Below are 17,262 nucleotides of genomic sequence, written 5' to 3' on the forward strand. Positions count from 1 at the left end.
CATTGGGGAAAAAAAAGTGGGATTAAAACAGAGGATCAACAAAGAGGGGAGAGTTCATAGTTTGAAGTTGTTGAATTCAGACTACTAATCCAGACATTACTGCCACACCACTGTCACTGAGGCAGCTGGGATTGGAAAAGGATGAAGGAGTTATTTTAGCTGTCAGGAACGCAGATGTACAAATAGAGGAAACTCTTGTTATGGCCATGGACCATATGGACATTAAGGGGTGGAAGGCTTTCCTGCTGATGGATCTCATTGATGACATGTCAGTAATGGGTGCAATCAATGATGCTCTGCCAGGGAGGCAAAACCCAATGTCCTCTGTCCCTACAAGGTCTTGTCTTTCATTAGATGAACGTGCAGTCTAGCTATGGTTAAGAGGACATCAGTGACCAGAAAAATGTAGTGAAGTGCAACCATTTCTGAGATGCCACTAACTCTGCAAATGATCTTTGCAAGGTGCCAGAAGTGAAGAGATTCAAAACCAGAGTGGCCTCGACAGCCATTGGCAGAGCATAGCAACCAGTACTGCGAGATGTGAGATGTGTCCAACTAGCTGGAGAGTTGTAATCTTCTGCATCACTGGTTGTCAATCATCTCCAGGCATAGCTCCATCTTCAATGATAGACTCTCTGCCGAGGGGTTCATCCTCTCTTTAACTCTGAAGAAGAGTCACGCACTCAAAAAATTAACTCTATTTCTCTCTCCATTGATGTTGCCTGACCTGCTGGGTTTTCCCAACATTTTCTGTTTTGTTTCATTGTCTTCTGTTTTGCTAGGGCACCTTGATGCCACATTCTGTCAAATGGTGCTTTGACTTTCCTGCATCTCTTTCCTCTCCCATGCCCTCCTGATGTGCAGCCTTTCCGGTGAAGGGTGTTGCCCTTCATTGCCACTGGACCCAAAATGACCTTATGGCTGGATGGAGCTTTACTTGTGGACGTGGCTACCTAACTGTCCTTGGCAACCTTGCCCCCTACATTCCTGTCTCTGTGCTGCCATGTTCAAATGCTGGCTACTGAATACCCACTCTCAATGCATAGTATCAGGAGTACTTCCTTATCAAGTGCCGTGACCCCATTTGCCCCACACTCTCTTATGAGGCCGGGGACCTTTGATTGATTCTTTTCTCCCTTCATAGGAGGTTAGGAACAGGAGTAGGTCATTCAGCCCATCCAGCTCTATCCCCTATTCAATGCAATCATAGCTGATCGGACACTTCAATGCCTTTTATCCACACTATTCCCTAACTCTTTAAGTTATTATTAATCAGGAATCTATAAACCTCTGCTCTAAACATACACAATGACCGAGTTTTCACAGCTGTCTGGGGTAGAGAACTCCAAAAACTCACAATCATCCGTGTGAAGAACTTTCTCCTCATCTCAGTTCTAAATGGATTCCCCTTTATTTTGAAATTGTGCCCCCTGGTTCTAGACTCGCCAGACAAGGGAAACACCTTACCTGCATCTACCCTGTCTATCCCTTTAAGTAGCAGGAAGAAAGCCTCCTTTACTTGTCTATGCTGCCATTGCCCCTCCCAGCTCTGTGCCTGTTGTGAGGTCTCATGGAGGAAGAATAGCAATTGAAGTGTTCATGCATTTTCTCATTCATACTGGCATGTCAAGTAAAGGAGGCTCCCTTCCGTTCCTTTGACCTGGATATATTGTTATGATTGACAACGGCTTGTAGTTTAATTAAATGATAAAGGGCACTGGTTTTGAGGCTCTGATGTCTTTATTGTTTACCAGTCAAATGTAACAATGAGCAACACAAAGATTGCAATGGACAAAGATAATGAAGCCCAATTATAAATTTTGACCCTTTGCCAGGGGTGGCATGAAGGCAAAGTGGTTAGCTCTGTTGCCTCACAACACAAGGGACCTAGGTTCGATTCCCAGCTTGGGTCACTGTCTGTGCGGAGTCTGTACATTCTCCTTGTGTCTGTGTGGGTTTCCTTTGGCTGCTCCAGTTTCCTCCTACAGTCCAAAAGATGTGCTAATCAGGTGCATTGGCCATGCTAAATTCTCCCTCAGTGTATCTGAACAGACGTTGGAGTGTGGCGACTAGGGGATTTTTACCGTAATTTCATTGCAGTGTTAATGTCAGCCTACTTGTGATGTTAATAAAAAAAAACTTCCACAGATTCAGCGTCACTGGTCTCTTTCATAAGCATACCTTAAACCTTTTACTATTGGGGTTAACCTGTAGTGTATAAAATCTAATTATATGATAACATAACCATGTATGTTTCAAAAGATCTCTCTTGTTATATGAACTGGTTACCCACATATCCTCATCTGCACCTTCCTACTGACCAAGGAAATAGACTGATTAATATGTATGTGAGATAAGACCAAATACAAACCATTAAGCGACTTTATTTGGTAATCAATTAATGTACAGAGTAACAGCAGTGGCAAAGCTGACTTAGAGATAATTTTGTCCCACTTCATAGAATCCCTACAGTGCAGAAGGAGGCCATTCAACCCATCCAGTCTGCACCAACAACAATCCCACCCAGGCCCGATCCCCATTACCCCACATATATACCCTGCTAGCCCCCTGACATTAAGGAGCAATTTAGCATGGCCAATCAACCTAACCTGTACTTCTTTTGGACTGTGGAAGGAAACCGGAGCACCTGGAGGAAACCCAGACAGACATGGGGAGAACATGCAAACTCCACACAGCCAGTGACCTGAGGCTGGAATTGAACTTGGGTCCCTGGCACTGTGAGGCAGCAGCACTAACCATTGTGCCACCATACTGTCTCCACCCACCACTTGGTAGTAAAGAAATAATAAAAGTATAATTCACTGTTAATAGGTTAAGTTATAGCTTCCTTTGACCAGCCCTACCTCTGACTTGGACCAAGGTTTGCTCTTAGCCTTGTTTTTCTTCTTAACTTATACTGGTGTTATCCAACTTCTCTTATCGACAGTGCCAGAACCATGTGCTTCCCTGTTCTTTTGTTCCTTCTACACATAGGAAGTTGAGGGTTTGCCCTCTGACCTTTTCCCTCTCAATTAAGAGAAAGCCTACAATGAGTTTGTGTTTAGAATCTTGGCCGCCTGGCAACACTGATGAAACCCCGGATATCTTCTTAAAAATCTTGGTCCCATTTTAAAAATTAAAAAGGCATGAAAGAATGTTTTAAAAGATGAGGGAAAAAGTTCTGTTAATTCATAATAAAGCGACACATAGTTCACAGGGACACATCAAGCCTCTCCGTTTGGCTGGCAGTGGTCACAAGTTTTAATCATCACGTATTGTTAGCTGTTAACATTTGCTCTGTTAATCACTGTGCATGGTAAATTTTCAACAAGAGGCCAAGACTTGCCAGACTCCTGTCAATTTTGCATTCTTTAATTGGAAATATTTGCTTTGGGTTGTGCCTTATTCGAATAAGGAGAAATGAATAAAAGGCATCCAATGATGTAAGGTTAAAGGCATTAATTCTCCAAGTTTACTGCACCACAATCTCAAAAAGTGACTTTTAAAACAAACAGACTGTTCCTAATGTTTTTATTTTCAATTGAGATGTAATCAATTTGGATTTTGAAACTATTCCTCACAAACATACAAATGATAAAAATCGCTGACGAAAGGTCACCCAGACTCGGAATGTTGACACTCTTCTCTCTCCACAGATCCTGTCAAACCTGCTGAGGTTTTCCAGCGTTTTCTGTTTTTGTTTCAGATTCCAGCATCCGCATTGTTTTGCTTTTATTAGAAAGGTACAAAAGGATGGATTTGATGACAGGAAAAACCACTTCTAAAATACTACTGAAAGGTTTCTGTGAAAATTGGGCCAAATACAGCCAAATGCCCTAGTATTGGAGTTGCACAGTGGCACAGTGGTTAGCACTGCTGCCTCACAGCACCAAGGATCTGGGATTGATTCCCAGCTTGGGTCACTGTGCGGAGTCTGCACATTTTTTCCATGTCTACGTGCGTTTCTTCCGGGTGCTCTGGTTTCCTTCCACAATCTGAAAGATGTGCTGGTTAGGTGCCTTGACCATGCTAAGTTCTCCCTCAGTGTACCCGAATAGGAGCCAAAATGTGGCTCCTAGGGAATTGTCACAGTAATTTCAATGCAGTGTCAATATAAGCTTACTTATAACAGTAATAAATAAACTTTAAAAAGGAGAACACAACTAAAAGCAGTTAAGAGAAATGTTCCCTCTAATTTTTTTTTGTTCTGTTTGGTCTATTCAGTTAAGTGTATGGGCCCTTTATATTTTTTGTGCAATTGCGCACCCACAGTAACTTAACGGGGTGAGAACTTGTGCTTAGGCATCTAAATGGTCACGCAGCTTAGAGGAAAAATTGATTAAGAGTTAATAGCCTGGATTCTCCTCGCCAGGATAGAGTTTCAATGGGACTGTCATTGCAGAACTATTAGAAGCCTCCAAGCAGTTAAAAAGGCAGAAGTGGTACAAAGATTGGGCAATCAGCATCCTAATAGTCTGCAGCTTACAAAGGAGGGTTTAGTGTTAGCCATGGCTCAGTGGGTACCACTCCCACCTCAGAGTCCGATGATTGTTGATTCACATCCCATTCCAGAGATTTGAGCACAAAACTCTAGGATCACCCGCCAGCGTAATGCTGAGGGAATGCTGCACTGTCAGAAGTGCCACTTTTGGATCAGGTGCTACACCAAGGCTCCAAGTGCCCTCACAGATGGATGTAAAATATTCCACAGCAATAGTTCAATGAAGACTTCTCCCTGATGTCTTGACCAATAGTTAACCCTCAACCAACATCATAGAATATCTCATTTTTATCTCATTGCTGTTTGCTGTGCATAAAATTAGCTGCTGCATTTTTTTACCGGGTGACTACACTTCAAGTGCTTTTGGACATATTGAGGTCTTGAAAATCACTATATAAATGTATGACAAACAAAATAGATTCTGCATGTGGAGGCCCTCAACTCTGATTTGGGGATTCAAGACATATATTATGTTTCCCAGGGCTTACAGCCCCATAGAGTAAGTAGTTGGACACCGGCAGAATCCAGAGGAGAGTACAGAAGGAGGCCATTCAGCCCATCGAGTCTGCACCTACAGCAATCCCACCAAGGCCCTATTCCTCTAATCCCATGTGTGTACCCTGCTAATCCCCCTCACAATAAGGACAATTTAACATGGCCAATCATATCTTTAGAGTGTGGGAGGAAACTGGAGCACCCAGAGGAAACCCACGCAGATACAGGGAGAATGTGCAGACTCCACACAGACAGTTTCCCAAGGCCGGAATTGAACCTGGGTCCCTGGCGCTGAGAGGCGGCAGCGCCGACTATAGTGCTGCCCAGGAAAGAAGTGAGTAGCATACTGGAGATGAAAATGCAAATTGGCGCTGGTAGGTCTGTCTGAATTTTCTCTCATTTTCTGCTGCTAATACACCTAATTTAAGGAGGAATCACAGAGGAAGCACAATATAGTGTGAAATAGGCAGTGGTTGTGCAGTTCCTAATGAGAATGGCCCTGGAACACAAAACTATCTCTTAACTGGCAATCACAATTAGGTTGGTCCTAAACAAAACTGGTGTGGGTGAGGTCATGAGAAAAGCAATGTTGCCATGATAGAGTAGAGCTTACATTTGGCTGTATTGCTACACATGACCTCTGAGCAATGCTGATAGTTGAGACTAAAGTGGGAAAATGTTCAATTCATTTTATCGTGATGAATGCAAACATTGACAACCTGAAATGGGTGTAGTCTGGGTTTAGAAAAAAAGAACTATATTTGATCCTCCCACTGAGCATGAAACACAGTGGTAGAAAAGCATGGCAGTAGGCACTAGCAGCACCTTATGGAGATCAGTGACAAAGTTTTGAATATTTTATTTCCACTCAGCACAGACAGTTTATTGTTGGAAAAAGCCATGTTAAGATAATAACTGATGTCAGCTAGATGGTGTAAGATGGCAGGTAAAACTTCCATAATTATTACATGGTGTAGCATTCATCTGCAAAAATTGTGCAGGGACTGGATCAGGAATTATATGAATAAATGAATGCTCGTTACATCAATTTTCCTGTTTCTGCTGATTCCTCCTATTCAGCTGCTGTTCCACCACGAAATTCCCCTTTCATCCTGTGTCATGTTTACTTGGTATTATGATGACCTTTGATGGGCTGCAGAGAAGCACTGAATAATGCAAACAGTGAAATCTTTATTTTGGTTTCTGAGTATTGTAATCCACAATAATTCTGAATGAAGCATGTATTTATATTCTGCTATTTTAGGGTTTCACATTGGGGTTACTGCAGAGGGCGGCTGCCATCAGTCCCACCTAAATGAGCCTTCAAAAATGCAGGGACTGTGAACTCTGCAAATGAAGAGTGCCTCAGATGCTGCTTGAATAATATGCAGTGACTTGCCTTTCTGATTGTTGTGTTTAGACACCACTTGAAGATTAATTGAATGTAAATCCTTTCTGTGCGGTGAATGTGAGAAACCCAGGTTCTCATATAGATGCTATCTATTACATTGTGAATTCTTGGCAACCCTGCGAGATCTGTAATGATGCTTCATTTTGATGAGTATTTATTGCCTCTTTCACTTACGGGATGCAAAGAGGGTGTTAGAAAATCAACAGTCTGTTTAACCTCCCCCACCCAAGAGGAATTTAACCTGCCAAGCATCAAGGTAGATGAATTACCTACATAAGGATAATAGGCAATAAAGACATTACACGATAATGGACTGAGCAATTAACCTTAATACTATTCTCAATATTTACATTGGTGTGAATGTGTTAGAACAATATCGATTGATATAGTTTGCCATTTTATACCACTGAATAAATAATGGTGCTTCAATTATCTGGCACAGTGAATACAGAATCCCTGTGTTGGGCACTTCTATGATTTTACAGGAGAAATGCACATCAATGGGAGCTGTATCATCACTTTCGCAGAGCCAGCACAGGGAAGTGGGCTAGAAGGCACACTGCTATATTTCATGATTTTAAGTATCCATGACCAATATTTTTTCTCCTCAGGATTGTCATAAAAAGAGTAACACTGGTAGAGCTTTTGTTATTACTTCGCTTTATTTTTCTCTGTAGTTATGGTGCTTTTAGAATTCTGTAAGGGGGCAGTGCCTGCCAAGGGGCTGTAGTGCAGAAGTGCATCACCAGCAGCTTATTAAGTTATGAATAGGTATGAAATACCTGTCCTTGGTATGATTTGAATCTTTGTCGAGTGACATGAAAACCATTGACTTGTGTATATAATTGTTATATGGAAATATGGTATTTTTAAGTTGCTTTTGTTGGTTTTCTCCATGTAAAATAAGACCTGTAAGTGCAAAAAATTTATTGTTCACCAGCTAGTATAACTTAATGAATTTGCATGTTAATTTATACTATAAGCCACAATCTATGGAATGTCGATTCTTCTGCCTATGGAAGTTGACGTAATCACGTGCGGCTTAAGGTATATTCGAAATACACTGACAAGGGCTGCCTGATCAAGCCTGGGGCCTGTTATATTTACATAGATGCTGATCAAGCCACACTTTACATGGCCAAAATCCAAGAACAAGTACTTGTTTACACGAGTAGTATCTGTGCTCAGCCTAAAAACACTTTAAAAAAAAAGCACTTCTCGGCATCGCGGCCTTTTGGCTAAGATGCAAATAAGATCAAGCCCTGGAGGAGAAGCTATACCTACTCCAATCAGGTTGGATCATGTAGATCAAGCCCAAGACAGGAGGTGAGAATCCTGTCTTGTCAGCTTGAATTGGGAATGTCTCAACTTGATGAGACTCTGAATTGGACTTGATTGGATTGAATTGGAATAAAAAACAAAAACAACGCAGCATTGGTAAACATGTTTTTTGCCTCATCAGTTTTGCTACTGCATATTCAAACAGTACAGCACAGGAACAGGCCTCCACCCACACATGACATCTCTAAAGACCTTTTGTTCTATAGTCCGTACCCTTCCACTTCCTGCCTCTTCAAGATGCCTCTACATTGCTATTGCATCTGCTCCTCTCACCTCCTGTGGCAACACATTCCAGGTGCTTACTGCTCTCTGTAGAAAAACTCGCCTCTCACCTCCTTAAACTTTCCCCCTTTTACCTTAAACCTATGTCTCCTAGTAATTGACAAGTCTACCCTGGGAAAAAGACTCCAACTATCCATGCCTCTCATAATTTTGTAAACTTCTATCAGGTTGCCCCACAGCTTCTGATGTTCGTGAAAAGAAACCAAGTTTGTCCAATCTCTCCCCATAATTGATATCCTCCAAACCAGGCAACATCCTGGTAAACCTTTTTTGCACCCTCTCCAAAGCCTCCACATCCTTCTGGTAGTGTGCCGACTGGAACTGTAGAACATAGAACATTACAGCGCAGAACAGGCCCTTCGGCCCACGATGTTGCGCCGACCAGTTAAAAAACAATGACCCACTAACCTAAACCAATCCCTTTTCATCCATAAACCTATCCACGGATCTCTTAAATGCCCTCAAACTAGGTGCATTTACAACTGCAGCAGGCAGGGCATTCCAATCCCTCACCACCCTCTGGGTAAAGAACCTACCCCTGACATCCGTCCTATAACTACCCCCCCTTAATTTAAAGCCATGCCCCCTCATGCTAGATTTCTCCATCAGAGGAAAAAGGCTATCACTATCCACCCTATCTAAACCTCTAATCATCTTATATGTTTCAATAAGATCCCCTCTTAGCCGCCTTCTTTCCAGCGAAAACAACCCCAAATCCCTCAGCCTCTCCTCATAGGACCTCCCCTCCATACCAGGCAACATCCTGGTAAACCTCCTCTGCACCCTCTCCAAAGCCTCCACATCCTTCCTGTAATGTGGGGACCAGAACTGCACACAGTACTCCAAGTGCGGCCGCACCAGAGTTGTGTACAGTTGCAACATAACGCTGCGACTCCTAAATTCAATCCCCCTACCAATAAACACCAAGACACCGTATGCCTTCTTAACAACCTTATCTACTTGATTCCCAACTTTCAGGGATCTATGTACACATACACCTAGATCCCTCTGCTCATCCACACTATTCAAAGTCCTCCCGTTAGCCCTAAACTCAACACATCTGTAAGCAATATTCCAAATGTGGTCTAAATGTGGTTCAGTTCTAGCAGTTGCCCATTACTCTCTGAGCATCAGAACATATGGAAACCCTTTTGGAAATCAATGCCCTAGCATCCTTGCTCTCGGTGTCAAGTATTATGTGACATAGGATAGCGCCTTCATGAACTAAACATCCCTATGGTTGGCTTCTGGGTGCAGACAAAGTAAATATACAAATTAAAATTGAACATTTGGAAATTTAAAATTGAAAACATTTTCCCAAAAGCAGATGATGCTGCAGAGTAATCAGTGTGCTGACAATATACAAAATTACATCAACAAGTCTTAAACTAGAGACTGCCAGCACCACCTGCTGGCATGTTAAAAGGAAACACATCAGGGAACTGTACAACAAATAAATGTGGAGTTTGTAATGTGGGATTATCCTGGCAGTTGTCACTTTTCTTTTGCTGTAAAAAATGGGAACAAAATTTAAATTGGGTGAAAGATTTTAGATGAATGTAATTTTGGTTCCCTCCCAATTCCCATCTACATGCTGTCCCGCAGCAACATTATCCAAAGACACAACTTGAGTTTCCAAAGATGCGCTGACAACACCCAGGTTCACCTCTCCACACCTCCAATATCTCACAACTTATCTAACATCCACTACTGGAGGAACAAAAATTTCCTCTAATTGAATACAGGAAGTACCAAGACCATTTTTTTCAGTCTCCCTCCCTATCTCTGTAATCTCCTCTGATCCTGCAACCTCTCTAATTCTGACCTCTAGTGCATCCCCCATTTTAATTATTCCACCATAATGATCATGCCTTCAACTGCTTAGATCTGCAGTTGATATTCCAAGCTCTGGAATATTTTCCCCACAACTCTCTGCCTGTCTATCTCTTTCTTTCTGAAAGACAGTCCTTAAAACCCACCAAGTTGTTGGACATCTGACCTTACATTGCTCAGTGTCACACTTTATTATACATTGTTCCAGTAAAGTGCCTTCAGTTGTTTTATTACATTAAAGATAACTACCATTGAATTGTTGTTATTAGAGAGTTGGACACTCAATAAGATGGAAGAAATTATCAATGGCTTCACAATTATGTTAAATAGACTTGCACAGAAGAGAAGTAAGAAATTGTGGTGTTCTTTCACAATCTGCACATCATCCTTGAAGTAATTGTGGTTTATTTGACAAGTGTAAAGATGTTTGCAAGCTGCTTTAGGAATAAAAACAGCAAAGTTGAAAAATATAAACCAAATCAGTCAATTTATAAATAGAAAAGGTGAATTATCACAGGTAATTAAACATTATGTCAAAATTGGAAATTGAAATAGTTGAGTGATTAAAAAATGCAGATTTATCATTAGCCTCTATTCTGAAATATCTACTGTGTATTTTAAGCAATTTCTGTAAAACATTTGACCTTGTTTATTAATGGGAGGTTTAAATATATTTACTGATCATCACATTTCCAACTTTGTTTTAGTTTTGATAAGGTCAAACAAAAGTGCACAAAAATTCACATGACAAATTGACTACGAGGAGCAAAACCTCTCCAAAATCATCCCAGTAATAATGGCTGGGATCTTGCATACCGGTTCACATCGGGAGGGAATGGTGATGGGAGCAAGATCGCGTCAGTGACCAAAACTGTATTATATGTCGGCAGGAAGTCCCATTGCGATCGTCCCCACCTTCCCACCAGTATTATAGCATTCGAATAAATTGAAATCTTATTATCAGGCCTCTATTTGGGGGTCACTACTTGTGAAAATTATGGATCAGTAAGCATGATTATTGACAATATTCACTTACAATATCCTTACAGCACCTTGTGCAAGGGTAGAGGTGTATAACAGAATAGGGATGAAGAGTGTATGTGCAATAAAACAAACAAAATATGTTTCAGGGTTTTATTTTCAGGATGTTTTACAGGACAGTGAGCTACTATGGATTCAAAAGACAGACTCCTCTTATGAGAATACAAAAAAAGTCAACAACATGCTGTATACATATCCATTTCTGTGGTGTAAAATATCTTAAGACTTATTTTACAAGGTCACTTTCACTAACTTGATTAAAATAGCTTTGTCACCTTCTAGCACATTTCCTACTGAAGCAATACAATCAGGCTGCCAGTGGTCTGAAATCCAACCTATTTACTTTCTGAGAAAGACTTTAGAGCATTAGCAGCAATGTGGAATTTTACCGTACAAAATCCACAAGTATGTGCAATCATTCTGATAATCTATGCTTACTACTGGCAGTGTTTGCCCTCCAGTTGTACCCAGAAAAATACATCCTGTACTGGGTTTGAGTTGCCTTGTTTCTATGACAAAGATCTTGCATTATATATTAGATACTGCAACCTCAGGATGCTTCAAACACACTTTTCAGAAGTATATTTTTTGAAGTTGATATTGTAATGCAGGTAATCTGGCTGTCAAGTGACGCACAGCAAGGTTCCACAAGCAGCAATGACCACAGCCAGATGTACTCTTAGGTGATGTCGATTGAGGAATAAATATTGGCCAGAACACTGGACTTGCTTCAAAATAATGCCTTAGGGTGTTTTACACTGACCCAAGTGGGCAGACAAGGTCTTGATTTAATATTTCATCCAAGAGATAGCACCTGGAAATGCCACCCTAGATTGTGTTCAACGCAGAATTTAATGGATGGAAGGATTTCCCCACACCACCACCCGAAAAGGCAGTGAGAATGCATCACTGCCGAAGCAGGTTGCCCTCTCAGCTACTTCATATTCCATGTTCCTCACTTGGGCAGATTTAATGGTAGCAGTGTAGCCCCAGCAGAACCATCCAGAGCAGTGACCATTGCTGGCACTATAAGAAGTCTCTGGATTCAAAGTTCTGGAGTCCAAGACCAGATATTTGCGAGGTGGTCTCATACAGAGAGGAGTAGAGGTTTGGAGGAGCTGGAGGTCTTGATGGAGGGGCCAGGCCAGGAGGAGATGCCCAATGTGGAAAAGGGACTCTTGAGGGGAACACCTTCCCCTTTCCTACCCGAGGCATGAACAAGATGACTTGCCAGGCTTACCATCATCCCTGATACCTTCATGATAGCCTCAAAACTAAGCCCCGGCAGGAAGGCCTCAGTTGGGCTGAGGGTGGTCAGACTACCAGACTTTGCCTGCCCCTGGTAAAATTGAGAACAGATTGGGGAGGATGGAAGACCACCTGGGTAATTTGATGACTCCTCTGCTTGCAAACCTACCAACATGGACCGTAAAATTCTGACCCATGTTTCTGTCATACAAGTTGAGTTCATGACCTACTGACTCTAAAAGGTGAGAACACTACGGCTGCATCAAGGCTGGTACCTTCGCAACAGAGAGTCTTTGGCTGCAACATATATAAATGCAAGATAAAAATTTCTTTCTTTTCCATATCACAATAACTCTTTAACCAAGCCACTCCTGCAAATAAAGTCTCAATAGCTCTGCTTGACTAATAGCAGGTAACAAAACAAACTTGCTTATTACTTTGTCAATGCATTGCTGGAGAGGACAGTTAAAGACAGGACTGGAATGGAGGAAGAAAAGAGATAAGCTTTATTTCATTTCTAATGGTTGTACCTGCTTGACATTTGATACACTTTGTGGCACATTAACAATGAATCGCATATTCTTTAGTTTGCGGATGCCGTCAAAAGTTAATTCATTTGATTCTGAGGTTGCAGCAAATTAATCTGTTTCCTCAATGCATCACTATGAAGCAATGTAAAAATGATTTTCTTTGTTAATATTTGTAAACTGTAATGACCAGCTCTGGTGCATCAGGAATTCCCAGCATCCCTGAAGCAATCTTTTAGGCTGACACTAAAAATGATTTAATTTACATGAAACGCTTGTTTTACCAACTCAGTATGGCCCTAGATAAACTCAATATTTTTCTGTAGACAGAGGATAATTTTCAATTTTGTTGCTTTGATAGTAAGTTACCAGTCTGAATAACTCTGTCCTTGTTGTGGAACCTACCCAGATTTAGGGAGAGCATAATTTAAACTTTTCAATGATACACAGTAGGCACCTTTCTCCACAATGTCAAAGGTGAACTGGAACAATGTTTGAAGTTTCTGAATCCTCATTTGCTGGGGATTCGGGTAGGAGGGGGCTAGGATGAAACGATCACTTTTTGTGCCATAGATATAGGTTTCACAGTTATCAAACAAAAGGTTGAATATTAGTCACTGCCATTATATATCTCAAACCATTTTCCAGAGGTTGAAATTATGTAGATTATTGTCACCTTGTAATCTGCACCAATCTTTATATTTTCAACATGGTTAAAATAGAGAGGTCTGTTATGGTCACACATCTCTACCTACATTGAATCAAATTTAAACATTCATGGATTTCCTCACCACTCTATGGCCCTTTGCACAGAACTACATTCTGACCTCAATAAAATACTTTGGTCAGTCTCTGGGGTCAACACTTGCAAGATGTCCTCGATAGGGGTCATTGGGTCAGATTTTTGACTAAATTGAAATTTCTTGGATTCCCTGTGGAGATCAAAATATATTATTATGATGCTAGAACTGAAAAATAAATGCACATCAAACAACTCTCTCTCCAGAATTGGTCTACGTATTTATCATTCTTAATCCTTGGAATTACATTGAAAAAAATGGCACCATTTTCAGTGAACAAATATATTTAGTTTAAATTTTCTGAACACTAAAGACAAGAAATATTTGATGGGCAGTGGGGTAAAACAGCAAAAAGATACCAAGACCTCTCACAGCCATCGTGGGTGGCACAGTGGTTAGCATTGCTGCCTCACAAAGCCAGGGACCTGGGTTAGATTCCCGGCTCAAGTCACTGTCTGTGTGGAGCTTGCATATTATCTCTGTGTCTGCATGGGTTTCCTCCCACACTCCAAAGATATACGGGTTAGGTTGATAGGCTATGCTAAAACTGCCGCTTAGTGTCAGGACTAGCAGGTAAATATGTGAGGTAATGGGGATAGGGACTGGGTGGAATTGTGGTCGTGCATATTTGATGGGGCTAAGGGCTTCCTTCTGCACTGCGGGGATTCTACGATTCTATGAATTGCTGAGCAACGGAGGTTACTTGGCTTTGCAGCAAGTGGGAGTGGCTGAAATGAGAGTAGTTTTCAATGCAGAAGGAGAGACTGGTAGTTTAAATTGAAACGTAGGGGTAAACCATCCAACTACAAAGATGACTAACTCAAATCAGAAAAAAGGGGGACGTTGTATACATTTTGCAACACAAGGTCAGCCAAATATAGATCATTTGCATTAATTGATATTTCAGGAAGGAGTCAGATATTTATCAGATGCTTGTAACCTCGGAGTCAGACTAAACCAGAAAACCTAAGTTGTGAGGCAGTGGAGAGATTAGCTGTACAACAAAAACGTGAGGATTGGTTACTGGTAACTGTGTTTATAGGAAGCTAACACGTAACACATATTAATCCTAGGACCCAAATCTTAGATGGGGTTAGCACTCCATCCAATCCATAGGAAGAGTAAGAGGCCAAACCCCATATTAATAGATTTGTTTTTTTTTTAAATGGTTGTAGCAGAATGAACAACACAAAAAGCACTACCAGTCACCAACCTCAGTCACAGCCCACCACAATGTATGGGAATGCACTTTATAGAAGTAGTTTTTTGCCACTTAAAAGCAAGTCTCTCCTTCAATTCTTTATCTTCTCTCCGTTTTTCCAAGTGCCTTTTTCACTCATTCAATTTTCAAGTATCTATGCAATAAAGTTTTTAAAGAATGTACACAATTTTTGGCTGTCCCAACATCAAAATGTCAAAACATCAGGTGTCATGGCTCACAATTATAACAAGAGGCAGGGAAATAGGGCACCAAACAAACCATGACCTAAAACAAGTACCATTCCAGTTAATAGTACTTACCCCTTAAACCCAAATTTCTGCCACAAGTCATGGATAGTAGCCTGCAGTTCAGGCTTGTTCTCATTATTTGGGGCACATTTCCTTTTCTGCAGCGACAGTGACTTTTTGTTTAGCCCACTGGCTTTGGCTGGTCCTGGCAGATTCAGTTTAGCGGACTTTCTTAAAGATCCAGGGCTCAGCTTGTGTAACCCAGGAACCTGAACAAGAAGTGCATTTCGTTATTCTGCAGCAGCATTATAGACAAATCCATTTCTGACCATAGTTTTGCATTAAAACATTACTGCAGGGCAACATTGAAAAGGGTAAAATATATCCAATTAATCATCAGTTACCAAACAGATCAACTTTTTTCCAGAAAAATTACATTTTTTTTTCAGAAAAAGCAGAAAAACCATGTTTTTTTTGTCCTAAATTTCTGCAACACCAGCTAGGACTGAAATAAAGAAATGCCCTTCAGGCTGTACTTAATATGAAAAAGAATAATCAGATCAGTCACATCTTATTAGAATAATCAGCTAAAATGGGGCAAGGAATGGAGAGGGAAAGTGCATTAAACTTGGCTTTATGTAAACAATTCCAGCACAACTTTCAAAAGTTCTCGATATATTAATCTTTGATTTTTTTTTTAAATCCCCTTTGCAACATGCTCAAGAGGATGCACCATAGTTCCACAGGTGCCAGAGATCCTCTGGTGCATCATCCAAATGGCTACTTTTCATAAAGTGATCAAAGAAATTGACAGTAAAGTTTATAGTTTAAAGTTTATTTATTAATGTCACAAGTAGGCTGACATTAACACTGCAATGAAGTTACTGTGAAAATCCGCAAGTCGCCACACGTGTTCAGGCACACTGAGAAAGAATTTAGCATAGTCAATGCACCTAATCAGCACGTCTTTCCCTAGGCACAGAGAGAACATGCACACTCCACACAGTGACCCTAGCCGGAATCGAACCTGGATCCCTGGCTCTGTGAGGGAGTAGCGCTAACCACTGTTCCTTCGTGCCATCCAATGCCACGAGGCAATTTTACTGTGGTACATTGGCTTTATAGGTGGGATCAATTCCTATCCCACTAATGATAATGAATTAGTCTAGGACTCTCTAATCTCATTGTTCTGAATTTTTATATAATTGGAGATAAGCATGCTGTTGAGATAAAGTTTATATGGTTTAGGAAAGTATACAAACAGTGCACTTACCCAGTGCTTTACAGTTATAATAGGTTTCTCAGATAATTCTGGCAATGTGCCAGGACTAGAAATTTGACCATGAGGGGTTGCATCGTCACCAGTTTCCTTTCATGAAGAAAAAGATAAGTGTATTAATAAACTGACGCCATTTATCATCTCAATAAAATTCTTAAAAGCATTCCAACATAAGCATAAAGCATCGTACATCCAAGTCAGAGCTCCTGGACTTCTGAGAAGAGCCTGAGCATTCAAAACCATTGCATGAACTGCCCAGAGAAGAACTAATGCCAAGAGGTGAGTGTGGGGAGGTCATAACCTCACAGTCATCTTCCATGGGCTCCTCAGATTGCTCCGGAAGGTTTTGCTTGTGCTGGATTGCACTCTGATCACTTTTTGCCACTGCTTTACTGTCATTACATTTACTCACAGTCGAGAACGCCATTTTTCTGCAGAATTGTTGCAATACAGATATGCCTGCAGCAGAACTGGGTGTCCTTGATTTTTCCCTCAGGTCTCCAGACCAACTGAAAGCACTTAAACTTTTCCTGGTCACTGAATGAAAATCTCGAAGAGTTGTATTGGTATTAGGGCTGGCATTTAAAAGTTCAGGTAATTGTTCTTTTTGTTCACATTCATCTCTGCTTACACTTGTCACCAAGGAGTCATTTTTCTCACTATTGCAAGAGCTAATTGAGTTCAAATCCTTGCCTTCTTCTGTTGCATTGTCTCCTATCTTTTGATCAGGTGCTCCATCTTTTTGATTAGATACACAAGCTATTTTGGGACTAGGGAAGAACCTACAAAAGAAATATGGAAAGAAAACAAATCAAATGCTGAATAATGTGAATATCCACCAGAAGTAAGGTTTCACAAGGCAGAAGGCATGGATCTTTAGCAAAAAACCTCTCTGATTAAATTTAATGAAGTTATACGGTTAGAACATTAAGCAATTATTTTTAAACAGTGTCATTTAGCATTTAATCTTCAGTTAGTGTACTGTGCTACATTCAGTTTACTAACTGAATTATAACAAGAGGTTTCCTGTGGTTGAGTGAAATTAGGGATAGATT

At 40.8% G+C, this 17,262-nt stretch overlaps 2 protein-coding genes across 2 annotated transcripts in view; both read right to left on the reverse strand.

Annotated features, from left to right (window-relative positions):
- Positions 1-17,262, reverse strand: part of LOC145351095 (protein CEBPZOS-like) — a 652,257-nt gene that overhangs the window by 627,740 nt on the left and 7,255 nt on the right. The window lies entirely within an intron of this gene.
- exo1 (exonuclease 1) overlaps positions 10,996-17,262 on the reverse strand; it is a 29,564-nt gene continuing 23,297 nt past the window's right edge. Inside the window, exons 11-14 of the mRNA XM_080200706.1 lie at positions 16,398-16,989; positions 16,202-16,297; positions 15,001-15,197; positions 10,996-13,611 (exon numbers count right to left, since the gene is read on the reverse strand). Of these exons, the coding sequence (XP_080056832.1) occupies positions 13,467-13,611; positions 15,001-15,197; positions 16,202-16,297; positions 16,398-16,989 (1,030 nt within the window). The 3' untranslated portion in view covers positions 10,996-13,466. The remainder of the gene's footprint in view (positions 13,612-15,000; positions 15,198-16,201; positions 16,298-16,397; positions 16,990-17,262) is intronic.

The sequence above is a fragment of the Carcharhinus amblyrhynchos genome, chromosome 12 (genome assembly GCF_965287045.1).
Source record: "Carcharhinus amblyrhynchos chromosome 12, sCarAmb.v2.hapA, whole genome shotgun sequence".
Classification (NCBI taxonomy): domain Eukaryota; kingdom Metazoa; phylum Chordata; class Chondrichthyes; order Carcharhiniformes; family Carcharhinidae; genus Carcharhinus; species Carcharhinus amblyrhynchos.